A 27,905-nucleotide genomic window follows, 5' to 3' on the forward strand; every position below is an offset into this window, starting at 1 on the left:
GCTTTGGCACAGGGTGTTTTGAATGTGTGCAGGGTACAATGAAATCTCAAGACAATATCAAGGCATTCTGGAGCAAAATGTGCTGCCCAGTGTCAGAAAGCTTGGTCTCAGTTACAGGTCATGGGTCCTCAAACAGGATAATGACCCAAAACACACAGCTAAAAACATCCAAGAATGGCTAAGAGCAAAGCATTGGACTATTCTGAAGTGGCTTTCTATAAGAACTGACCTAAATCCTATTGAACATCTGTGGAAGAAGCTAAAACAGCTGGAGCAGTTTGCTCATGGACAGTGGGCCAAAATACCTGTGGGCAGGTGCAGGAGTCTCATTGAGAGTTACAGAAATCATTTAATTGCAGTGAAAGGTTGTACAACAAAATATTAAGTTAAGGGTACCACAATTTTTGTCCAGGCCAGTTTCATTAGTTTTGGTTTTTTTTTTAATTATTCTGCTGAACCACAATTCAAAAGCAATGTCTGATTTTCATTAGTTGAATTTCAGTAAATTTTTATTTATTATTACTTTTATCAGTTACAAGTTATTTCACTTGCCATTGTCGGTTTTTCTTTCTTTAACAGAAGGGTACCGACAATTTTGTCCACATGTGTATATTAATGCAGTGTCAGTACTGTGAGGAGTCCTGAACCCAGACTGAAAAAAACATCAAGTATATTGATTCCTCTTAGGAAAGAAAGTGAATTGGTCAGTTACTGCCTTTTGTAAGATCTTTGTGATAAACTCAATGTCTAATATCTGTAATTGCAAAGATTACTGGGGGTCTAGATTTGAATGTGACCACCTATGATAGATTAATCTCTGTTTATTAGCTAGCCTAACTAACCCTGTAAGTAAGCCCTCTCCCTGGCTTTCTCACCACTGTCCCCTCCTCATCTCACCATTAACAAGCAAAATATTAACAGGCTTTTCAGCAGACGAAAGGTAAGAGAAGCCCCATGACCTGACCTAGTCTCTCCATCCACCCTAAAACACTGTGTCCAACTAGTGCCAAATTCCACCAACATCTTTAACAAATCCCTGGAAATCTGTTGTTTCCCAAAAAAGTGAACATTACTGGGCTAAATGACTACAGGCCAGTAGCCCTGACTGCTGTAGTCATAAAGGCCTTTGAACTGCCTGGTCATAGACAACCTGAAGGCCATTACAAACCCTCTGCTGGATCCCAGTCAACTTAGCCCTGCACTTCGTACTACAACATGTCAAAAAGTGATTCTGATATGTGTAAGGTTGTAATTAGAAATAGATGAACACAAATGCAAATCTTACTGGATCAAAACTTTTGCAGTAGAACTAAGAAAACAATATGTTGTATGTTGTATACAACAGAACACTGCACTCCTATCGCCTATCATACCTAACCCCTTCAGCGTCTATTCACACTCATGCTGTGAGATCAAGGAATTCAGGACAGTTTCCACCACCAGTCATCAAGCTCCTGAAAAGGTTCTTTTCTCACCCTCTTAAAAGCCCCAACTCACCCACCATAGACAATTACCACCTTTCATAAGATACTTTATCTTTCTCTAAAACCAGCTCTTATTTTTCCACATGCTGCACATTTTATATCCACGTTGGATTATATCTGTGTCTCTGTTCATACTCTCGCATTGTTTATAGCTGCACATGCAATATAGCTTGATATCTCTACATAACGGTGTGTAAGATCTGTTTGACATGTACAGAAATTAATGCAAGTCATTTTTCTTACACTGTAACATCCTCATTCTCACTAACACACAAAAGAACAGAAGAAACACACAGGATACACCTCTGCCTTTGGGATCAACTTTGCAAATTTTTTTTTAAAAATGAAAACAGCATTATTAATCTCCATAAATAACATGACTTACCACAATTAATACACTACTACATGCTTTCAGGATATATAGTGTGAATCTTAAATACACAGTCAACAAAACCTTCACACTCAAATCACAAACACAAGAGCAAACAGTACCAGTTTGGACAAAATCTCCTTCTGTGTTGAGTGATATTTTTAAATCCTACTTTCAAAGAGTGAACATCTCTCCAAGAAGGTCAATAAAAATGTCACGCATCCTCCGCGTACCTCGTTGGATTCAGACTCAATCACATGACCTCCACACAGTCAACCAATGCCGACACTAACCTGGACTCAACATCCCAGAATTCTATGGGAGGTCACGAGACTCCTCACGTGACTTCGTGCTCCTATCAGCGCTCTCGGTCACCTGAATTCTGATGTGTGCCACCTGTGTTCTTGTTCATATGACAAAGCTAGCTTAGTTTATAGCCTGGGCTTTAGCATAGGGACTTTGCAAGGTATTGTATCCACTGCGTGATCTACTGAGCGTTCATTCCATTGTATGTTTTTTCGTGTATGACCTTTGCCTTTCATTTCTCGACTTTGCCCTTTTTGCTCTGCCCTTTGGATTATTTGCCATTGTGTACGATCTCTGATTTTTGACCTTTTGCCTGTATTCCCGACTACATTTTTGCCTCTCCCTTTTTGGACATTCCACCTGGTGTTATGATTGTGTGTTTGCTTCTTTTGTGCTTTCTGGAATTGACCCATGCTTGTTTTGTAACGACGATTTTGGATTGTGATTCTATCAGTAAAGCCTCCTTAGAGTTTTACATCTGCGAGCGTCTGAATCTGCTTGGCGCGTTACAGAATACCTCGCCTAAAATGCAGACGGCAGACCCGGAGGCGTTTCAGAAAGCTCTGGCAGAGCAAGGACAACTCCTTGGACGGCACCAACAGGTATTGTCAGGAGTCACTCATTCCCTCGAATCTTTAGCCCAACAGCAATCTGAATAGCAGGCTCAATTGGTCCAACTAGTCGCTAGTGTTAAGGGGTTAACCACTCAGCTTCAAAGCATGAACCTAGCCGCTACTGAGGTGAATGTTACTAGCCCCCGATTTCAGGCTGAAGCCTCATCTTGTGTTTTTCCTGTCAGCAAGCCTGATAAATATGAAGGTGACCTAGACAGGTGCCATGGATTTTTGCTGCAATGTTCTGTTTACTTTGAGAATTCCCCAAACAGTTCTGATCAAGCCAAAATTTCATTTATCATTTCTCGCTTGACGGACAAAGCTCTAGAGTGGGCGTCAGCAAACTGGACTCATATTCAGCATTCATCACCTTTCATACACTCAGTTTATTAAAGAATTCAAGATTGTGTTTGACCATCAGTATGAAGGTAAAGTGAATGGGGAATTACTTTCGAAGTTTTGTCGGGGACTCGCTCAGTAGTGGATTATTCTCTTGAGTTCTGTACATTAGCTGCTAGCAGTGGCTGGACTGAGGCTGCGCTGTTAGTCATGTTTCAGCAAGGACTGAACCCAGATATACTAACTAAACTAGCCTGTAAAGATGACGACCTGAACCTGGAACAGCTTATCACTCTAGCCATCCGGTTAGATCAACTCAAGCATCATCGCAGTAAGCCCAAAACTGAAAGCAATGACAGAAGACTAGTCACCAGGGCTAGAACCAACTTCAAACAGAGGGAGACCTCGGAACCCATGCAGTGTGACTCATCATGTCTGTCACAAGAGACTGCGTTGGATGAGAGACCACTTCTGCTTGTGTTGTGGTAAAGCCGGACATCAACTTTGTGAGTGCCGAGCCAGACCACAAATGCATAAGGCGCCAATCCCTGGACAGCACATGGAGTATACTCCACGTGCTAATGTGGTGAGTGTGCCCACAAAGGGGTTGGTTTCAAAATCCTTCATGTTACCCGTAACTGTATACTGTCATCCCCAATCTGTTGTTCTCTCAGCCCTAATAGATTCCGGAGCAGAAGGAAATTTCGTTCACGCCCGCCTGGTGGAGCAGCTTCACATTCAAATGTCCTTTGGACAGATGAGACAAAACCGGGGCTTTTTGGCCATTCACATCAGGTCTATGTTCACAGACGCAAAAATGAAGTATACAAAGAAAAGAACATTGTACTTACTGTGAAACATGGAGGAGTCTCGGTTATGTTTTGGGGCTGCTTTGCTGCATTTGGTACAGGCTATTTTGAATCTGTGCAGGGTACAATGAAATCCCAAGACAATATCAAGGCATTCTGGAGCGAAACGTGCTGCCCAGTGTCAGAAAGCTAGGTCTCAGTCGCAGGTCATGGGTCCTCCGACAGGATAATGACCCAAAACACACAGCTAAAAACATCCAAGTATTCAACCATTCTGAAGTGGCCTTCTATGAGCCCTGATCTAAATCCTGTTGAACATCTGTGGAAGGCAAACAAAGACAACAATAGGCAACCTAAAATACAACTTCAAAACACACACACACAATACAGCACATTAACTTCCTTCATTCCCCCCTTAGAACATACTAGAAAAGGTATGTTCTCGCAAGCTTAATCAATCTATCCTTTTCTCTTCCAGAGAAATATGGCCAGTATTTCCCTCTTTCTTCACGTCCTAAAGATGGGTCTCTTTCCCTTCAGTCCGCATACAGGCAAATTGGGGAAATTAAGTGGTTCCATGGTTATAGGGAACGCCGATGCCGGTGAGTAATTTGAGGCAAAAGTAAATAACAATAGCAACTATTACCGGTGCTACAAAGGGAAGTACATAACGGAGCAGTTGCTGTAAGATTCCAGAAAATATACCTCCAAAAATGTTGCCAACCCAGTTAAAGATCTTATCAAGCGATCCCTCCGGAGCAGGATTTGGAATGAGTCTATGAAGGTCTGCTACGTATTTATCAATATTTTCATAGTTATCTGGGACATAGATACAGCAAGAGGTATTGAGAATGTGACATACCCCTCCTTTTTTCTAAGGTCAGCAAGTCTAAAACCTTCCTATTCTCCAGCACTACTTCTCGTAACGCACGGAGTTCATCATTTACTAAGCGGAGGGCTTCACTAGTCTCATTAGCTAGTTTCTGTGTGGAATAAGCCAAATAATTTATCTTCTGTAAGGCATCTACAACACCTCCAAATGGAAATATTCCCCACCCTACTGTCTGCGCTATACTAGACCAGGGGTCCTTTATAATGTGACCATTCCATGTTTGTTTACCTGTTAGGGAAACGCCAAGTTCTCTTTTCATACGAAGTAAAAGTCCATGAGATTGTAATGTGGTCCATGGGTTGGTATGGACCGTAATAGGAGGCATGACTACAGCCATGTAACAGGAACCGCACCATGAATCAGATGGGAGTGATGGATAAGCCTTGTTTCCACAAACCCAATAGAAACCCAAAGGGAGTGGTTCCTTCATCCAAATACCGCATGGGTTGGTATTTGTGGCGGTAGAATGTTTACACCAAAATGTGCCATTCATAGAGAAGGCAGAGATTGAAACGGAACATGTACTGTTACCAAGATAAGTGTCCTCTGGATAACAAGGTTTGTCAATACATACCCAGCCTGAGGAAGCCCTCACAGGAATGGGATCTGCTACTCCATAATTCCAGCTAGATTTATCCTGATAATCACGCGCTATGGTTAAATTTGGATAAACCATAAAGTTGTAATTACTACTATCAACTCTAACAGTATACTGCCAGCCAACAATCCGGGAGCTATCAGCATTAGGATTGTAACAGGCAGCTCTATTTGACCTGAGACATCTAACAATATGCAATGGCCAGTTATCTTCACTTATACCATCTACCATCATTTGTGCTATTATTCTCATGGATTCAGATGCAGAATGGTCTGTACATAAAGCTTGCGCAGAAATGTTAGACATTGGAATCACATAATAGCGGTGATGCAAGGCATGACAGACAAAACACCCATCACCTCCTAAGGTATGATTTTGTGCCCACAGGATGGCCTGAGCACAGACCATGTTGTGGTCACAAACATCCTCCATCATGCCTGCAAAAGCTATTGTCAGGATGTTTATGAAAACCACAGATCTCATTCTTCTTTATTCCCTTTTTGTTATAAAAGTCTTTTATTTTGCAGCTTGTCGTCGTGGTAGCCGTCTTCTCTTCCAGAATATAGGGAGAAAGTGTTGATGTGTCCACACAGCTCACAGGGCAGCGTCAAGGGACCTAGATAGGCTTTGATGTCAGTTCGTCGACCACCATTCAGGAACTCGTCTGATGTCCTGTTCCTTCGTCACAGTGTCAGGTCTGCTCTGGGTATATCCTGGAAACAAAACAGACAGACACAGCAGCAGCATCATATTCTTAGTACACAACCCATGTCGTATGCCCTTGTATAAAGGGTTGGTTTAGCCCTTGTAATGGATACCTTCTTTCCCTACCTAACCTGGGTCCTGGCCTCTGATGGGAGTAGGGGAGCGCTAGCCGCAAAGGGGAATTAGGAAGATCTTCACTCCTGAGGTTGACCCCCATGACCTAAACATCATAGTTCCTCCTCAGAGCATCTCCCAACCAGAGTCACCCATTTTATCCCTAAATGAGCCATCACCATCAGGTGGTGGTACCACCTTGGTATGGCTCACATGTATCCATTTTGACTTTCCTTGACATTTTAGAGCAGAGGGTGTAGTAAGGAGGACCTGATATGGACCTTCCCACTTTGGCCCTAATGGCGGAGTGTTATGCACCTTAACCATTACCCACATACCTGAAACGATAGGATGACCCCCCTTTGTGGGTTCTTTCCATGCATCCAACACTTGTTTCTGAGCAGCGGCAACAGCCTCAGATAATGTCTGGCAGTATTGCAGCAAACTATCAGACATAACATGTATGTCTGCCGCTCTTAAATCAATAGTTCCTGGAAGTGACATAGGACGACCAGTAATAATCTCATATGGTGACAGCCGGGTACTTCTGTTAGTTGAAGCTCTGATGCTGCAAAGTACAGCTGGTAACGCTTCCACCCATGAAACCCCTTCATGATGTAACTTGGTTAGTCTGGACTTTAAAGTTCTGTTCATCCTTTCGACCTGACCTGATGCTTGAGGTCGATAGGGACAGTGGAGATGCCACTTTATCTCCAACAACCTTGCTACTTCTTGACAAACCTTCCCAGTAAAATGAGTTCCTTGATCACTCTCAATGACCCTTGGGAGACCCCACCTTGGGATAAAATCTTTCACCAGACATTTAGTGGTATGCAGGGCGGTGCCTTTAGTAGTGGCATATCCCTCAATCCACCTTGAGAACTTGCAAATTATTATCAGACAGTCCTGTTTTCCCTGGCATCTTGGCAAAGTGATATAATCTACCTGCAATTCTTGAAACGGGCCACTTGGTGGTCTTACAGTTTGGTAGGGGAGGGAGACTGCAAGTCCTGGGTTTGCCTTAAGACAGGTGGTACAAGCTAGACAATGACTCTCTGCATACTTGCGGAATTTAGGATTCCACCATACTTGGTTGAAGCGGTGTACCATCTGGGTTACTCCAGGGTGACCTAGGCTATGTATGTTAGCCACCAAATAGGGAAGCAGGGCATCAGGAGCCACATATTTACCCCCCCTTTACCCAGATACCATCGCGAAGAGCTGCACCTCGCTCAACCCAAGTCCAAACTTCCAAACCCGGGGCTTGCTGGTATAAAGCAAGTAGATCATCCAAAGTTTTAACAACAGGTTGTTCACAGGGTGACAGGATATATTCAATAGGCAAAAGACAAGCCCTCTTAGCTGCATTATCAGCTAAACAGTTGCCTTGGTGTTCAGCAGATGTGGCAGAAGAATGGGCTTTTATTTTAATAATAGCAACCTGTTTTGGAAGTGTGAGCGCTTCCATTAGGTCTGCCACCTGCTGAGCATTTTTCACTGGGGTTCCATTTGCTGTCAAAAAATGTCTCTGCTTCCATAACAAGCCAAAATCATGGCATATGCCATGGACATACTTCGAATCGACATATACATTTGCTTTTAAACCTTTAGCAAGCACACAGGCACGAGTTAGTGCTACCAGTTCTGCCTGTTGTGTGGAATAATGATCCGGCAATCTACCGGTAGCTATTTCTTCATACTGTGTAGTGACAGCCCACCCTGTGCGTCGTCCCTCATCAAGGATGTGGGAAGAGCCGTCTGTGAACAACACAATATCAGCATTTAGCAAAGGTGTTTCAGCATACATGCTCTGCACCGCACTAGACACCAGAGTTTCACAGTCATGATCATCTGCGTCATACTCCAGTTCCACCAAATGCTCTGAAATAGCATTCACAGGTGCCCTTTTGATCACTATATTAGGGGCAGTTAAAACTGCAAGCCAGTTACCCCACCTTTGTGCTGTCACTGAAACAATCCTGCCATTTAAGAGCAAAGAGGAAACTGAGTGTGGACATTTAACAGTAAGAATCTGATCCAAAACAACTGGGGCAACAGCTAAAACAGACAGATATGTTGCCTGGATTGCTCTCAGGCAAGGTGACATTCCTAGTGCTACCGTGTCTATTTTAGCAGAGTAATAAAACACCGGCCTCTCTCTCTCTCCATGACTTTGGGTTAGACAGCTAGACACAAATCCTAGTGACTCTGAAACATACAGGGTGAATGGTAGTTCCATGTTCACTAAGCCTAGTGCTGGGGCCTTGCATAGAGCAGTTTTAAGGGAATGGAACGCTTGTAACTGATCATCATTTAGCTGAAACTCAGGCTTCTGATTTTCTGTTTTGGTTAGATCGTATAGCGGTTGAGCCGTTTTTGCATAATCTTCAATCCAAGGCCGACAGTAATTGCACAATCCCAGAAAAGAGCGTAGCTGTGCTAGGGTGACAGGTGGTGAAATAGCACGTACCGCGGCACACCGGTCAGGCAAGATCGACCTCTGAGCCTGCAACACCAGCTGTCCCAAATACTGAACTGAGGATTGGTTAATCTGGGCCTTTTTAAAAGAGGCTTTGTGTCCTACCGAATGTAGGTAATCTAACAAAGCTAGCAAGTCACGTTCATGTTCCTCTGCAATTGAGGAAGCTATCAAAATGTCATCTATATATTGTAGATCCGCACTAGTCATTGTTGGAGCATCAGATGATGCTAACTGTCTACGCAGGATTTGATGATAAATAGTAGGTGAATTATGAAGGCCTTGTGGCAATCTTGTCCACTGGTATTGTTGGGAACCTACAGTAAAAGCTAGCCATGGTTGATAATCTTCATGTAAAGGTACAGACCAAAATCCATTTGCCATATCAATTACAGAGAAAATACAATGTTCTGGACGCAATCCCTTAAAAATAGTGGACAGATCAGCTACCATAGGTGCAATTTTTGTTACGCATTTGTTAGCTTCACGATAATCTACAACCAGACGAAATGAATCCCCTTTAGGAACCGGCCATACCGGTGAGTTGCTGGGACTTTGGGTTGGACACAATACACCTTGTCTAACCAAATCCTCCACTATAGGTTGAATACTTGCCAATGCTGCATCATTAATTGGATACTGCTTGGTATTCGGGGGAGGAGTACCAGCCAGTTTGACAGATTCAACCTTTAGTAAACCACAGTCTGTGGGAGATTTGGACCAGATAGGGTGTTCTTTAATGGTAGACAAACTAATGGTAGCTAATAACCATGTCACAGAAGTCGGTGAGAGTGTAAGCTTAGATGCAAACTGAGTAATTATATCCATACCTAAAATAGGAGATGTGGATATCTGTCCCACCCACAAAGGCACTGACAATGTATGTGGACCACAGTGTACCTCTAATGGTTCAGACAAGTGCAACTGAATCTGACCTGTAACTCCAGAAGCTAAGCTTTCTTCTTTTGACAAAGGTATTTGTAATGACTGTGCCAGTGTTGAAGGTAAGACAGATATTTGGGCGCCTGTATCAAACAAAAAATCAACGTCTGTGCCACACACGGTCAATGTTACAAACAAACGATTATCATATGGATTAACATTCGACCGAGCACCCAAATTGCGTTGCACAGCATCTATTAGTTTAAAGATCCTGCTGGAGGAGCTGTGGGCTGTATGGTATGCTGTTGTACATATTTTAGGATGGCCCCTGCTTGTTCAGGAGAAAGAGCAACAGCCTTACCTTGGCCCTTGTTATAATTAGAAGATTTATGGTCCTGATCACGCTTCTTTTTTCGGCAATCTTTCTGCCAGTGGTCTACTGCCCCACAATAATAACAATGGCCCCTACGTACATTAGATTGTGCTACAACATTTCCTTGTTTAGCACTGACCTGTTGCCCTGGTATAGTTTGAATAACATGCACTTTATGGGACTTAGAAAGGTCACGTTCTAAATCTGACGTTAAGGTCACAAGGTCCCTAAAATTCCTGACTTTCCAGTCTCTATATGCAATGGGCAACTGTTGTTTAATTTTGTCACTCAAGCCATCAAACCAACATTGAGGTAATGGACTAGGACCTGTAATTCTGTCCAAAGTATCATCCCGATATTCTGTCAAACCAGAATGTGCCAGGAAACATTCACGAAATCGTGTAGTGTAAGCAGGTACAGATTCACCTTTTCCTTGTTTGCAATCAGCTATAGTAGCCCAGGATGTAACATCTGACCCATGCTCTTTAATAAAAGCCTCAATTACTTTCCTGTGCTCATCTATAGTAGAGGTTTCATCCACAACTAGTTCATCATGCAATTCTTGGACCTCCCTTTCAGCAATATGTTGGGATAAAATTAACACCTCATCCAATGGATGCAGATTATATAATCGTCTTTTGCTACGCAACATACTGATGAAAGGAACAGTACCCATAACCCGAGGATGTTTAAAATCCTTGCTTAGTTTATCAAGCTGTTCTGGACTAAGGGGTATATGCTGGTCTTTTACACATACTCCCCCTGTGGCTAAATGCGTAACCGTCCTTACCAGCGGAGCACACTGCAGTTGAGATGGTTCATGATTATCGGAATCTGATCCTGACTCACTATCCTGACAATCAGTAGGAAGTTCTGCCCTCAAATCTGCATATAATTTTGGACTACCGGTTGTTGGTGTTGGGTTACAGGGGACTACAGACTGATTTGACTTTACTTTTTCCTCCTGCAAATTAGTTTGATGCTTTTGTTGCAGTTTTTTATACGCTGACTCCAACTTATTAATTCTAGTATTAAGGCATGTTATTTCTTGCTCATAGTGTTTTCGCTCAGCCTCCATAAATTGCCTAGCGTCATATGCAACGTGTTTACCACTATTTTTCCGTATTGCATAACCTAGGGCTTTCTTACACTCATCTAGAGACCAAATTTTATCAGGATGAACAGGCAATTTCTTTTGATAGTATTTGTCCAAACTAGATGAGTCTATATGTTTACATAACTGTTCATCCAGTCTGACAATGAATACATCATCAGGCCAATCAGGTGCCACCCTACCACCCCTCTGTGTGGTAGCCTTCTCTCCTGCCATGGGCTTATGGGAACACTACCGCGGTCTTCTCCTCTGTTCCGTCAACAAGAGGAGGATATTCCACTGGTTACAGGGTTTGCTTCGAAATGGGCACTCACCTACAGCATAGAGATGAGATGTCCAATCCGGGAACGGCACCACTTGATAGAATCTAAACCCGGGAGACTCAATCTGTTGTCTGGACAGGTGAAGTTTATTTGTTGCGCGCGCAGGTTCCAGACACCCAGCCAGCCCCCCCATACAATGGACTGTCACACTTTTATAGCTGGACTGATGCCAAGATTAGACCCAGCGTATACAGGACAAGTAACACGTGTGACAACATGACCATAAGGAGAAAGACAACAATAGGCAACGTAAAATACAGCTTCAAAACACACACACACACAACACAGCACATTAACTTCCTTCACAGTGAAAGGTTGTACAACAAAATATTAAGTTAAGGGTACCATCATTTGTGTCCAGGCCAGTTTCATTAGTTTGTTGTTTAAAATTGTTCTGTTGAACAACAACATTGCTCCCCTTCTTCTGACCGACCACCTGGGATCTGAAGTAAGGGAGCAGGACACTCTCCATTGCCAAGAGAGCCCAGCAATGAATGCTTTTCCTGAGACATTCAATCTGCCACAGAGCCTGATGATCCAGTTCTTCACAGCAATCATCGAGTCCATCCTCACATCATCCATAACCATGAGCCCATAATCTTGTTTAGTTACAAATATTCATCAGTCTGTATTAATTTTCCTTCAGCTAAATACTTATTTTACAGCTAAATACAAGTCTGTGTGCTTGTCTGGTCTGTCTAGCATGTTACATGTCATACATGTGTGACTCACCAAGACAAATTCCTTGTATGTGTAACACACTTGTTGAAATAAAGTGATTCTAATTCTGATATGTAGAAGGTTGTAATCAGAAATAGATGAACACAAATGCAAATCTTACTGGATCAAAACTTTTGCAGTAGAACTAAGTAACCAGTGTTTTCATTAACATCCGTACACAACAGACCACTGCCCTCCTATCACCTATCATATCTACCCCCATCACAGTCTGTTCACACTCATGCTATGAGATCAATGACTTCAGGACTTTTTCTACCACCAGCCATCAAGCTGCTGAAAAGGTTCTTTTCTCACCCTCTTAAAAGCCCCCAACTCACCCACCATAGACAATTACCACCTTTCATAAGATACTTTATCTTTCTCTAAAATCAGCTCTTATTTTTCCACATGCTGCACATTTTATATCCACATTGGATTATATCTGTGTCTCTGTTCATACTCTCGCATTGTTTCTAGCTGCACATGCGATATAGCTTGATATCTCTACATAACGGTGTGTAAGATCTGTTTGACATGTACAGAAATTAATGCAAGTCATTTTTCTTACACTGTAACATCCTCATTCTCACTAACACACAAAAGAACAGAAGAAACACACAGGATACACCTCTGCCTTTGGGACCAACTTAGCAAAGTTTGCTTAAAATGAAAACAGCATTATTAATCTCCATAAATAACATTACTAACCACAATTAATACACTACTACATGCTTTCTGGATATATAGTGTGAATCTTAAATAAGGAATCAACAAAACCTTCAAATTCAACAAAAATATCAATTAAAATCAAATCACAAGAGCAAACAGTACCAGTTTGGACAAAAGCTCCTTCAGTGTTGAGTGATATTTTTAAATCCTACTTTCAAAGAGTGAACATCTCTCCAAGAAGGTCAATTAAAAAGCACAATGTTAACCAAAAAAAAGTGCAGCTCCTGTATCTGCCCAACAACATTGGTCTGGACTGCTGATCAGAGCAAGTACAACCACATGATCACAGCAGCTCTTGAGGGTGTTATTTATACCCCACCCATATTCTGAAAAACACCACCTCCTGTGCTAGGATTGGCTAATAGATGAAAAGTGGTTCACATCACTGTTGCAGGAACAGAATACATGAGAACATGTGACACAGGAAAACACCTCTATTTCATTATTTGACTGTGTATGAAGTATCATTGAGTCTCTAAAAATAATAGCTAAGCAACCAACATTCTAAGAACATTCTTTCTTCCCCCACAGAGAACTCTGGCACTCTTGGTTCTTCATGTTCATTCAACCCACTTTGATTCAACAATACACTGTTCTAGAACAAATTTTGAATCTGATGCCCCCCTTTAAAAAAAGTAGAGACTGGGGCAAAATAAGAGTGAAAAGTTTATAGAATGTTCAAGTTACACTGTTTTAAAACATTGCACAATAATTCATAACAGTTAAGGGAGAGATGCTTGTACATTATGTGTTTGATTTTGTTTGTTAACATCATCTATTGTATGTCAAACTCAGTCAGTTGGTGCAGGGAACAGTTAATGACTTTCAGGGGCAACAATTCACCTAATATTAGTCCAGAGTTTATTCAAAAACCTTCAGTCTTTCCAATCTGACTCTCTCCTAATCTAGAGTAACCTTTCTTTAACTGTAAACCGTTCTGCTCTCCCAGAGAGTTTTTTTCTTGCATTTTGGTCACTGTTTACATTCTGCTGGACGTGCACAAGCAACAAACAGAAACTGCTGACTAAACAGATAATGCAAGCAGGAAGAGGGAATCTGGACTCACTGCTCACCATTAAGGGAGACTTTGAAAGCACAAATCTAACTAAGTGCCCAAGTACAGACAACATGTTAGGTGTGCCACAAAAGAAGGGGATATTTTGGATCATTATTACACCACTATTGAAAATCATGAATGCAGTTGTCAGTCATTCCAACTACAGTCTTGCTCACCTCATCTCAACATACAGGCAGGACCTCCAAACCAACAAGCCTGTCATCACAACAGTGAAGAGCTAGACCAGTGGAGACACTGAAAAGCTAAAGGGCTGATTTGAATTAATTTCTTTTTGAAGAAAAACAGACAGTCTAGATGAAAACCCAGATACTGTACATACATCGTACATCAGTTTCTGTGAGAAAAGCTGCATTTCATCTACAGCACGGGTGAAATACAGCAACAATAACGCATGGTTTTTGGATGACCTCGAAGGGTAGGAGTCTGTACAAGTAGGTAAAATATAGGCTAGAGAGCGACCCAACTTTGGTCTGGGGCCTTCAAGTGATTTACCAACTACAGGGTGAGAAAGACTGACCCTCTCCTCAACGACTACCAACTCACCAGTACCCCGAATGAGTTCTACTGCAGAAAACCACCAGTGTATTCACACAGGAAAGAAATCTGGACATGGGTAGACGGGGACAGATCAGATCAACAGAAAAGGTTAAGGTTATTTTCATTCTTTAGTATAGATAGTGGAAAGCAGTATAGTGGAGAGGATGGATCTTCCAAATCACAAAATAATCAGCTCTTATGAATATTAGTGCCTTTTATGTTTTTTCTTCTTGACTTTCCTTCTACAACCCCATTTTCAAAAATGCTGGGACGCGGTGAACAATGTAAATAAAAACAAAATGTAATGATGTGCAAATTGTTTAAATCTTATATTTAATTGGAAACAGTACAAATACAACATATCAAATGTTGAAACTGAGAAATTTTATTGCTGTAAAGTTGTGTAATGCTTAAGGTGTTCACCACTCTGTGAAAGACTGCACGAGCAAATAGTGCAAAAATTTTTTTGTGCTTTTCATCATCTATGGTACATAATATCATTAAAAGATTCAGAAAATCTGGAGAAATCTCTTAATGCAAGGGATATATATCTTAATGCAACGGCCAAAAACCAGTATTTGCTGACTGTGATCTTTGGGCCCTCAGATGGCACCGCATTAAAAACAGACATGATTCTGTAGTGGAAATCACTGCATGGGCTCAGAAACACTTCTGAGAAAACAGTTTGGCGCTGCATCCACAAATGCAAGTTAAAACTCTTAAATGCAAAGAAGAAACTGTACATAAAGAGGATCCAGAAATGCTGCCACCTTCTCTGGGCCTGAGGTCATGTAAAATGGACTGAGGGGTAGTGGAAGAGTGTCCTGTGGTCCGAAAATCTAAATCTGAAATTCTTTTTGGAAATCATGGACACTGTGTCCTCTGGGCTAAAGCCCATGTGCTAAACTGACCTGTCTGCAGTCCAGACCTGTCACCACTGAAAACATTTGGCACATTATAAAATGAAAAATACTAAAAAGTAGACCCCAAACTGTTGAGCAGCTCAAATCCCATGTTAAGTAAAAATGGAAAAACATTTTACTTTGAAAACTACAGCAGTCAGTCTCCTCAGTTTCCAAATGCTTACATAGCATTGTTGAAAGAAGGGGTGATGAAACAGTGGTAAACATGACCCTGTCCCAACTTTTTTAGAACGCATTGTTGGCGTCAAATTTAAAATGGGCATATATTAAAAAAATAAATAAATAAAATTCTCAGCTTCAACATTTATTGTCCTTGTACCATTTTCAATGAAACAGAGTTTAAATGATTTGCACATCATTGAATTTTGTTTTTATTTACATTTTGCACAGTGTCCCAACGTCGCATTTTTGGAAAAAATTGCTTTTTTGGACCATCAAAAAAGTTTTATAGTATTCATTACATGAAATATTCAAATTTGCTGGCTGGGTGGGGAAAGTGCAGCATTATTTAATCACCCTCTTACCGACTGTAATATAGCACCATTATAGGAATATAAATGTTACATTGAGAGTTGGTCAAGCTGAAATGCATCCACATCCCAGATGTGTTCTATTGAATTCATTTCTGGTGACTGGGAAGGCCACTGAAGAACACTGAACTCATTGTCATGTTCATGAAACCAGCCATTAGAAGTTGGGTAACAAATGGCCATGATAGGATGCACATGGTCAGCAACAGTACTCACACAGGCTGTGGCAATTAAGCAATGACAGATTGATATTAACAGGCCCCCATTGTGGCAAGGAAACATTCGTCACACCATTACACCACCTTCACCAGCCTGGACTGTTTACACAAAGTTCTGATCTTACCATCTGTTTCTGTGCCTCAGCAAAAATCAAGATTCATCAGACCAGGTTAGCAGCAGATGGGCTATTTTTGTAGCCCATCCTCCTTAAGGTTAAACAGGCATTCTGATGTGCTCTTCTGTTCATTATATCTATACAGAATGGTTGTCTAATTTACTATAGCCATTCTCAGTTGAAATACAGCATTCCTGTTTGCAGAACTGCTGCTCACTGAGTGTTTTTAAACACTACAGACTGCAGCAAGTGAAAATCCCAAGAGATCTGCAGTTCTAAAAATGCTCAAACCAGACTATCTATTTTTTTGGCATCACTGTGTAATGTTCCGGTATGACCCTGTCTAGGGTAAGGCTGTAAAAGAATGGTGTGGTGAGAAATGTATGCTTAGTGATTGTGTGTGTAGTGTATAATAATGAGACCAAACACAGAAAACGGTTCTTAATAGCAAATTCACAGTGTATTACACAACTGTACCATACACTGTCTTCAGGTTTGGCCCAAACAACAAACAGAATCCACACAATCTTCAAGATACATACTAGCCTTAAGCAAAACATTATCTAACTCCCTGATGGGAAGCAAAGACACAGACAGAGGTGGTTTATAATTTTTAATTGTGACTCAATTTAATCCACATGTCCATACTTTTTTTTGCTTTTCTGACAACTGCCATGGTGCTGCAGTAGTGCTGCTGCCATTTTGGACTGAATGCCTAGGGGAATATTGTAAAGCAATGAAATCTATCTAAAACATAATCTAAGAATGCTTTCATAACAAACACAACAGCAAACTGTGCTGACAGATTCATTCACAATCCTCATCTAGCAGGAAGAGAACCTGCTAGCACTTCTGGCCTTGCTGGTTTATCGGCTTGTGTGGGGTTTAAAGAGGTTGAAGTACATTATAGATGTCTGACCCTCTCTAGCCCTGTTCAGCTCTCTTTCCTGTGTGAGTACGCTGGTGTTTTTGTAGACTGTGAAGCACAGTGAAAGTCTTGCCCCATTCTGAACAGTAATACGGCTTCTCTCCTGTGTCAATGCGCTGATGTGATTTTAGATGATTCTTGTGATTAAAACTCATCCCACACTCTGAGCACTGGTATGGTTTCACTCCTGTATGAACGTGTCTCTGAATTTGGAGACGACCCTGTCTATTGAAGCATTTCCCACATTCTAAACACTGGAACGATTTCTCTCCTGTGTGAATGTGCTGGTGTCTTTGGAGACTATATCGGATAGTAAAGCTCTTTCCACACTCAGAACAGTAGTGATTCCCCTCTTTGCAGACATTATTATTAAGTATTGGGTAATATTTGCTGGGTACCAGAGCTTCTTCTGGATGCTTACTAAGTCTGTCGGGATTTCAGAAGTGTTCCTCTAGCAGCTCCTCATGTGTTTGTGAAGGTTCACACTGTGTCTTAAAACTCAATTATAAAACAGTTTAACCTAGATTTATAAATTACTACACTGAGTCTTGAAGATTAGTCACTAAAGTATTTCATAATTCTGGTGCTCCAGCTTTTTAAAATTATTTGAAATAATAAAACATACTAATGTCTTAACAGCTTTTATGGTTAATGTTTTTCCAAACTTGGCAATAGTTTGTACTTTAAAATAAGGAGTTGTAACAGTTCTTAAGGCAACAGAATAACCAAGTAAAATTTCAGATATTCTTACAGTCAACGAGCGTGTTTACATGCACTTAATAATCCGATCATAACCATATTTCTGCAGTTGTCTGATTAGTCATGGTCATTACTAAATAGTCATGTAAAAAGCATTTCTTAGATCGGAATAGCTTTTAGAAATCCAATTAACAAATCTGATAAAGAGAGCTGGATTTTAGCTCAGTAATCAGATTTCTTAGTGCATGTATACCCTTACTCTGATTTCTTTCAGAATATCTGCACATGTGCAAAACACTGTGAAGCAGCCCTGAAACCAACCACACGGTTTATGAAAGGAAGGATTTGAATATCTTGTAGATGTTATATGATCACATTTTCAGGTAAAGAGGCGCATTGTTTTAAAAAAAGCCACGGCATTAAGTTTGAGTTTTACCTGACATTTTTGTGACATCTATATTTTATTGGATTTATTAAGCGCATGTAAACACACTCAGTGAGTAAAACTTAAGTTTAGATATGATCACAGTAGGTGATCGTTGCGAGTGCATAGTTCCTCTGCCTTATCAAACAAATATAATTGTGTTTTATCTGCATAATATTGACAATGCATTCCATGTTGCAGATTTTATCTCCCAATGGTAACATATATATTAATGCAGTCTCAGTGCTGTAAGTGAGAAATATATGCTTTGTGATTGTGTGTGTAGTGTATAATAATAAGACCAAACATAGCAAATGGCAAATTCACAATGTATTATACAGCTGTACCTTTTAATCAGCAGTTTGTCTTCAGGTTTGGCCAAAACAACAAACAGAACACACACTAACTTCAAGATACATACGAGCCTTAAGCAAATCAAAAGAATAAACAAAAGACAGACAGCTGATCTAACTCCCTGAAGGGGAAGCAAAGACACAGAGAGAGGTGTTTTATAATTTTTAACTCTGACTCAATTTAATCCACATGTGTCAGTTAAAGAAGAGCATAGAAGCCATACTTTTTTGCTTTTTTGACAACTCCCGTTAGATGGTGCTGCAGTAGTGCTGCTGCCGTTTTAGACTGAACGCCAAAGGGAACAGCACGGAACCTAATATTTTGATATATATTACATTAATTAGTAATATTGTAAAGCAATAAAATCTATCAAAATGTAATCTAAGAATACTTTTGTAACAAACACAACAGCAAACTGTCCTGACAGATTCATTCAAAACCCTCATCCTGCAGGAAGAGAACCTGCTAGCACTTCTGGCCTTGCTGGTTTATCTGCTTCTGTGAGGTTTAAGGAGGTTGAAGTACAGCATAGATGTCTGAGTCTGTCTACCCTGTCCAGCTGTCTCTCCTGTGTGTGTACGGTAGTGTTTTTGGAGACAGTGAACACACTTCTGCACATTTAAATGCCCAATTACTGTTTATTTGCTGAAATTAACATATTGGGTGGAAAGAAAATGTGGTGCTGTGCAAAGGCAATGGCATATCTTTAACTCCAAAGATATTAAACAAGAATAGAATATGTTGTCCAATTTAAAAAGCATATTTAAGTGTGTTCTCAGCAGAGGATGTGTTAACTTATTTTCACTTCAAATTACAACAAAAACTGTCATTTGACTGGGGGTGCACACCCAAAACAGAACAACAACGGGGAAAATCTATGGATGTTTGCTGGTTTATCTGCTTCTGTGGGGTTTAAGGAGGTTGAAGTATGGTGTAGATGTCTGACCCCGTCTACCCCCGTCCAGCTTTCTTTCCTGTGTGAGTACGCTGGTGATATTGGAGACTGTGAAGCACAGTGAAAGTCTTGCCACATTCTGAACAGTAATACGGTTTCTCTCCTGTATGAATGCGCTGGTGCACACGGAACTGAGACAGTGCCGTAAAGCATTTCCCACACTCTGAGCACTGGTACGGTTTCTCTCCTGTGTGAATGCGCTGGTGCACACGGAACTGAGGCAGTGCCGTAAAGCATTTCCCACACTCTGAGCACTGGTACGGTTTCTCTCCTGTGTGAATGCGCTGGTGCACACGGAGCTGAGGCAGTGCCTTAAAGCATTTCCCACACTCTGAGCACTGGTACGGTTTCTCTCCTGTGTGAATGCGCTGATGTGTTTGAAGAAGACGTCCCTCAGTGAAACTTTTTCCACACTCTGAACAGTGATACGGTTTCTCTCCTGTGTGAATGCGCTGATGTGATTTCAGATGATGTTTCCGATTAAAACTCGTCCCGCATTCTGAGCAGTGATACGGTTTCTCTCCTGTGTGAATGCGCTGATGTGATTTCAGATGACTCTTCTGATTAAAACTCGCCCCGCATTCTGAGCAGTGATACGGTTTCTCTCCTGTGTGAATGCGTCTGTGCCCTCGGAGACAACTCTGTGTAGTAAAGCATTTCCCACACTCCGAACACTGGAACGGTTTCTCTCCTGTGTGAATGCGCTTGTGTGTCTGAAGGGTAGAACGCAGACTAAAACTCTTTCCACACTCAGAGCAGTGATACGGTTTCTCTCCTGTGTGAATGCGCTGGTGTCTTTGGAGTCTAGTTCTGGTAGCAAAACTCGTTCCACACTCAGAACAGTGGTGATTCCCCTCTTTGCTGGTATTTTTTTGCATTTTTCTATGAGATATGTTAGTCTGGAGAGTGTTGGGTGATATTTGCTGGGTACCAGAGCTTCTTGTGGATGCCTACTAAGTCTGTCTGGATTTCAGAAGTGTTCCTCTAGCAGCTCCTCATGTGTTCGTGAAGGTTTATACTAGAAGCAGGAGACGACTTGAAAAAGGATGTTATTCTTTCTGCAGGAGAAAAGGAATATATATATATATATATATATATACATATATATATATATATATATATTAATACTTTTTTGACTGTAAAAATTTTAGATGTTAAAGGTTTTTTTAGGCTTTAAATAAAACATAATAAATACACAGTTTAAAGTAGTCAAGTGGGAAAAGGTTGTATCCGTTGCTGGGGTTACAAGGTAGTTTTACAGACAAAGATGACCTCTAATTATAGGAAATGTGTCTTCATTAAGATTCAACCATAAAACAGTTTAACCTAGATTTATAAATTACTACAGTAACTGAATCTTGAAGATTAGTAAAGTATTTCATAATTCTGGTGCTCCAGCTTTTTAAAATTATTTGAAGTAATAAAGACAATCTAATGTCTCAACAGCTTTGTACTTTAATAGTTTGTACTTTAAAATTAGACGTTATACCTTTATTAAGTAAATGATTATTCAGAGTCAGTTTTGATGCCGAGTTCTGTAACAGTCCTTAAGGCAACAGAATAACCATCAATTAAAATTTCAGATATTCTTACAGTCAACAAGCGTGTTTACATGCACTTAATAATCCAATCATAATCATATTTCTGCATTTGTCTGATTAGTCATGGCCATTACTAAATAATCATGTAAAAAGCATTTGTTAGATCGGAGTAACGTTTAGAAATCCGATTTACATATCTGATAAGGACAGCAGAATTTTAGCTCGGTAATCAGATTTCTTAGTGCATGTATAACCTTACTCTGATTTCTTTCAGATTTCTCAGTCGCATGTGCAAAACAGACCGTGGCACCGGAAATAAGCAGCGTTGCCGTAAGATGGCAGCAAAACATGTGGAGCAGCGCTGAAACCAACTACGTTCTCTGAAGAATTATTTAATTTCGACGGGTGGTCCTATTTGAATCGGCATATCATTTCTAGTCATTACGATACCGGTTTAGCAGCCCAGGAAACTCACAGACCAATTGCATGCGTTCAAAATATCACATGTGACGCTACTCAGCCAATCAGATCTGTGCATTACGATGAGCACTGAGACTCAAATGAGTGATTATTTTACATGGTGTGCTCTAAAAAAAGGAAACAGACAATGTTGCTGAAATATTACTGAATTGTACTTTCAGTTTACAGTATATGGCACTGAATCATAACGCAAGTTAGACATTATGATGTTCCGGACCTTTGCTTGAGGAAATTGTCTTTAAATGGACCTTTTAATTAAATGAATATTAATTAAAGACCCCTGTTCTAGATATTGTATGTTCACATTTTCAGTTAAAGAGGCACATTGTTTTAAAAAAAATGCCAAGGCATGAAGTTTGCGTTTTATGTGATGTTTCCGTCACGTCTATATTTTATTGGATTTATTAAGTGCACATAAACGAACTCAGTGAGTAAATCTTAAGTTTAGATATGATCACAGTAGGTGATCATTGTGAGATCATAGTTCCTCTGCCTTAACAAACAAATATAATTCTCTCTGCATAAAATTGACAATACATTCCATGTTGCAGATTATATCTCCTAATTGTAACATATATATATATATTAATGCAGTCTCAGTGCTGTAAGGAGTCCTGAACCCAGTCTGAAAAAAGCTATTTAGCTGTTTAGCATGTTACGTGTCATACATGCGTGCACCATGTATGTGTAATATGTTTGGTGAAATAAAGTGATTCTAATTCTAACATATGGAAGGTTGTGATTAGAAATAGATGAACACAAATGCCACAGAATCAAGATCACTTTCCTTTTAAAAATACTACCGGCACTTTATCCTCACATACCACTGAACCTGAGAAGATCTCTATAAATGACAGTAAATAATGAATAGAGACCAGAAGCAGATGGATAGTAACAAGAATAATAATATTTTGAAGTCAATAAACTGTTATTTTCTCAAACAGCAAAACTAAGTAACCAATGATTTAATGAACAGTTGTACACAATGGACTACTGCTGTCCTATCAGTGGCAATAATACTCCACAATTCTGCAGGAAAACTCACCTACTAGATCTACCCCTGTCACAGTCTGCTCACACTCATGCTGTCTGGAGAATGACCGAGATCATCGACTTCAAGACAGTTTCTACCACCAGGCCATCAAGCTCCCTTGAAAAGGTTCTTTTATCACTCTCTTAAATGCCCACAAATGACTCACCGTAGACAATTACCACCTTTCATAGAGTACTCCATCTTTTTCTAAAACTAGCTATTTTCCCCACATGCTGCACAGTTTAGGTACACTGGATTATATCTGTGTCTCTGTTCATACTGCTGCATTGTTTATACCTGCACATGCAATATAGCTAATTATAGATGACTCTATGCATATATCTTTGTGCACACTGTTTTCATGTTGGTTTATGAAATGAAAAGAAGCACATAGGATACACCTCTGCCTTTGGGATCAACCTGGCAAAGTTTGCTTGAAATCAAAACAGCATTATTAATCTCCATAAATAACACTACTGACCAAAATGTATTTTTTTCAGGATATATAGTGTGAATCTTAAATAAAGAATCAAACAAACCTTCAAACCCCACAAAAAATGTCAGTTAACATCAAATCACAAGCACAACGGCAAACAGTACAAGTTTAGACAATGTTTTTAAAGTCTACTTTTCAAAGAGTGAACATCTCTCCAACCATTTATTTTAATGTTAATTAAAAGCACAATGTAAACTATTTGAAAAGATCTTTACCTTCAGTAGTGCAGCTCCTGTCTCTCTTGCTGACAATACTGGTGAGGGGCTTCACACTGGAACCACATGATCACAGCAGCACTTGAGGGTGTTTTTATACCCCACCCATATTCTGAAAACCCCACCACCTGTGCTAGGATTGGCTAATAGTTCGTACAAGTAGTCCAACAACTGGCCAGATGAAAAGTGGTTCACATCACTGTTGCAGGCACAGAATATATAAGAACATGTGACACAGGAAAAGAAAACACCTCTATTTCAATATTTGAAAGCATCTGAAGTATCATTGAGTCTTTAATAACAATAACTAACAAATTTCACATTCTAAGAATGTTTCTTATCATCATTTAGACCACTAAAACCGAGAGTGGGAGAAAAGGGAGCAGGAGAAAGATGAATGTACATTTTTTTCAGCGGGATTTTCTCAGTGGTGCATTTACACCTAGAAGTATGTGCTGCCATCTTTGCCTCATGGGGTCTTTTCTTTCCGCAGCAAAAGCTGGGGACCATGACAGAAGTCCCACCACCCCATTTTTAAAAGGTCATTTTGAATGAAAGTCTATGGAAATACATGCTTTTTGGCACCATGCAGGATTTACAGCGTTTGGCCACAAGAGCTAGACAGGAACAATCATCCAGCCAAACCCCTCCCCCACAGAGAACTCTGGCACTCCATATTTTTTTGGAACAATTCACTGTTCTAGATTAGGCAAGAATGATGAGGCCCTCTTACCACAAGAGGTCATAAATCATAAACTTCTGCAGGAAAACTCACACTCTCTTCACACTCATGCTGTCTGGAGTGGGAGTGAGAATAAGAACCATCAGCTTTTAGGACAGTTTCTATGGCCAGGCCATCCTGAACGGCTCTGTTTTCACGCTGTTGAAAAGCCCCCAATCACCCACTTTAGCTCTTAATCTAGGAGCCACTAACCAGCAACCCTCATCTAAACATTACCATCTTTAAGTGCTTTCCTCCACAAAACCTGGGGCATAGCCTTACTGGCATAGCATTTTGGTGATTGGTGATTAAATAACACTGAAACCACATTTTTGAAAAGTTGGGAAATTTTGTAAAATGCAATAAAAACAAGAATCTGTGATTTGTTAATTCTTTTGAATCATTATTTACTGACAAAAGTACAAAGAAGTGACTTTTAATGTTTTGGCTGGCCAACTTGATTGTATTTTATGAATATAAACAAATTTTGAATCTGATGCCTGTAACACCCCCCTTTAAAAAAAGTAGAGCCCGGAGAAAAATAAGAGTGAAAAGTTTATAGAATGTTCAAGTTACACTGTTTTGAAACATTCCACAATAATTCATAGCAGTTGAGGGTGAGATGCTTGTAGGTTTTGTGCTTGTTTTTGTTAACTGCTTATCATTAAGGAAGACTTTTACAGTGCAAATCAAACAAAATAAGTGCCCAAGTACAGACAACAGTTATGCCATGAGAGAAGAGAACATTTTGGACCATTATTACACCACTACTGAAAATCGTACCGCAACGTAACAACAGTCTTGTTCACCTCATCCCCACATACACGCAGAAACTCAAAGTCAACAAGCCTGTCATCACAACAGTAAGGATGTGGACCAGTGAAGACACTGTGAAGCCACAAGGTTGCTTTGAATCAACAAACTGGACTATTTTTGAAAAAAAAAAACAGACAGTCAAGATGAAAACACAGACACTGTATTGTCGTACATTAGTATCTGCAAGAACAGTTGCATTTCAACTACAGCTTAGGTGAAATACAGCAACAACCTTGGTTTTCAGCTGAACTGAGGCAGGGAAAAGGAGGCAGTATTCAGGAGTGGGACATAATTCTCTACAAGGAGGCCAAACACAAGCTGGAGAAAGGGTTTAAAGCAGCAAAGAAGAAACACTCTTAAAAGTCACAGTGCTGCTAAGAACACAACATCAGTCTGGAAAGGCCTCGAAGAGATCACTAGTTAGAAGGTGAGAAGGAAAGACAACCAACTCACCAACACCCTGAAATGAGTTTACTACAGATTTAAACAGAAAAAGGACAATCTTTAGCCCCTCTGCCAGTCCCCCGATCTCCTCCACCACCTCTCTCACCTCTGCCCCCCATATCTCATCATTAACAAGCGGGACGTTAACAGGACTTTTCAGCAGACAGAAGGTGAGAAAAGCTCCAGGACCTGATCAGTCTCTCCATCCACCCTAAAATACTGCTGTTACCAACTTACACAAATTTTCACCCAACATCTTGAACAAATCACTGTAACTCTGATCTGTTCCCACATGCTTCAAAACATCTACCATCATTTCTGTCCCTTAAAAAAACAAACATTACTGAACTAAATGAGCACTTTATTCTTTAGTATAGATAGTGGAAATCAGTAGAGTGGGAAGGGTGCTGCCAAAGAAGTTTTATTTTGAATAAATCTGACAGTGACAATTTAGTGTCATTCACTCAGTTTTTTAGTATTAGTTGATGTGAAATAATATTTTTTGTGCTGGCCTCTGCTTTTTTAGCCTCTTACCAGCTGTAATATGGCACCATTTGAGGAAATAACTCTGATATCCTACATTTTTCTTGCATATTTTTGTTCCTGAAGTTCACTTTAGGTACCAAAACAGTCATAGTACATTTTTACATGGCCATTTTCTAACCTCTCTTTATCGCTTAGAATTAAACAGGCTGTTGCTACTATCTTTAAGACTGATAAACTGATGGCCTCTCAAAATAGCCTCAATTCTTTATGGCATGAAAACATGATGTTTGAAACATTTCATGTTGACATGATTGCATCATGCAGTGACTGCAGATTTTTAGGCTGCACTGTCATGCTGCAAATCTCCCAATCAACCACATCCCAGACGTGTTCTATTCGATTCAGATCTGGTGACTGGGAAGGCCACTGAAGAACACGAAAGTCATTGTTATGTACATGAAACCAGCCATTAATCATTTGACTTATGGGTAACTTAGGGCCATGAAGGGGTGAACATGGTCAGCAACAATACTCAAATAGGCTGTGGCATTCAAGCGGTGATTGATATTAACAGGCCCAAAATGTGCCAAGAAAACATTCCATATGCTATTACACTACCTCCACCAGCCTGGACTGTTTGACACAAGGCAGTTTAAGTCTATGGATTCATGTTTTTGGTGCCAAATTCTGACCCCAGCATCTCAGCAAAGATTCATCAGACTAGGTAATGTTTTTTCTGTCTAAATCTGATCAGCTGTGGTGAGCCTGTGCCCACTGCAGCCTCAGCTTTCTGTCTTTGGCTGACAGAAGTGGAAGCCGCCAGGCTCTTCTGATGTTGTAGCCCATCCGCCTCAAGGTTCAACAGGCAGGCGTTTACCATAACTTCTGTCATCTGAGTTACTGTAGCCTTTCTGTTAGCTTGAACCAGTCTGGCCATTAAAGTAATTTTATGAAGTGAAATTGTTTTTTGAATCTGATTTGAATATTGCCTCATCCTGTTTCGTTCTGATTCTGGGCACTACTAACTGACTCTCCAGAGAGATTGGATAGGGAAATTTAGACAAAACTTAGGAAGATATTGGTGAATGAGGCCCATTGTTCGGCAATAAACTTTAAAAATGACCAGTGTTAAAGGAACTGCAAAAAGTCACTCATCTACATGGTTAAACTGTTCATATCGATCCGAATTCATCACCCATAATAAGCAAATCTTACAGCCAAATCAGAAGCGCAACAGGAAACTTCTAAAAATAAGTGATCATTAAATGTATGAATAGCACTCATACATTTGAGTGCTAGTGCTATGAGTAGCACTAACACTAACACTCAGGTATTACAGTGTTTAAAAATGTTTAATAAAATCACTAGACTGTTAAATGAAAGTCAGCATTCACTGTTCACCCAAACACCTTCATCAGGTGTAACTGTATACTTATTTATAATACCTTTAATTGTCCAACCCAGGCCATTTCAGGAGAGGTATCAAATATATGACTACAGAATAGAAAGCATTCTGTTTTACACTTTTGTTTTGTAGTATGCCACTGTGTAGGTGGGACGTTTTACTGGCATTGATAGTCGCCTTCAGTCCAAAATGGTGGCGGCATAGCTCCACTGCTGTGCGCTGATGTTGCAATAGAACGATCAGTTAGCTTTCACTTCTTGTTAATGTAAGTTCTTTGGTTTATGCACACACACCACAACATGTCACGGAACAGCACATCATCAATCAACAATACAGCACTGCTATAAACAGCATGACAACTGGGCAGGTAACAGCTGGCAGTGAATTATGTGCAGTACAGTGCCCAGACACTATAGGATACATATAATTAGAGACATCCAAGTAGATTGAATGCCTATACAAATCTGGTAGTATGATTCTTCCCGTAAAACCCTCCCAACCCTTGCTTTATTTCTCTTTGGATCTACACTGATCTCATACATGTCCTCTCTGGAATCCAACTTTCATCCCTGTATTGGATGATTTTAGATATTTTGTTTTTCCAGAATCATAAAATAGGTGTTTGTTCCAACTTCACAGCTTTATGCAAAGACAT

At 40.3% G+C, this 27,905-nt stretch overlaps 1 protein-coding gene across 1 annotated transcript in view; it reads right to left on the reverse strand.

Annotated features, from left to right (window-relative positions):
* Positions 1-17,177: 17,177 nt before the first annotated feature.
* The window catches only part of LOC118816811 (gastrula zinc finger protein XlCGF26.1-like), a 44,305-nt gene continuing 33,577 nt past the window's right edge, over positions 17,178-27,905 (reverse strand). The window contains exons 3-4 of the mRNA XM_036583406.1: positions 19,673-20,408; positions 17,178-17,501 (exon numbers count right to left, since the gene is read on the reverse strand). Coding sequence (XP_036439299.1) covers positions 17,178-17,501; positions 19,673-20,408 — 1,060 coding nt within the window. The remainder of the gene's footprint in view (positions 17,502-19,672; positions 20,409-27,905) is intronic.

Source organism: Colossoma macropomum, unplaced genomic scaffold (genome assembly GCF_904425465.1).
Source record: "Colossoma macropomum unplaced genomic scaffold, Colossoma_macropomum, whole genome shotgun sequence".
NCBI classification, from domain to species: Eukaryota; Metazoa; Chordata; class Actinopteri; order Characiformes; family Serrasalmidae; genus Colossoma; species Colossoma macropomum.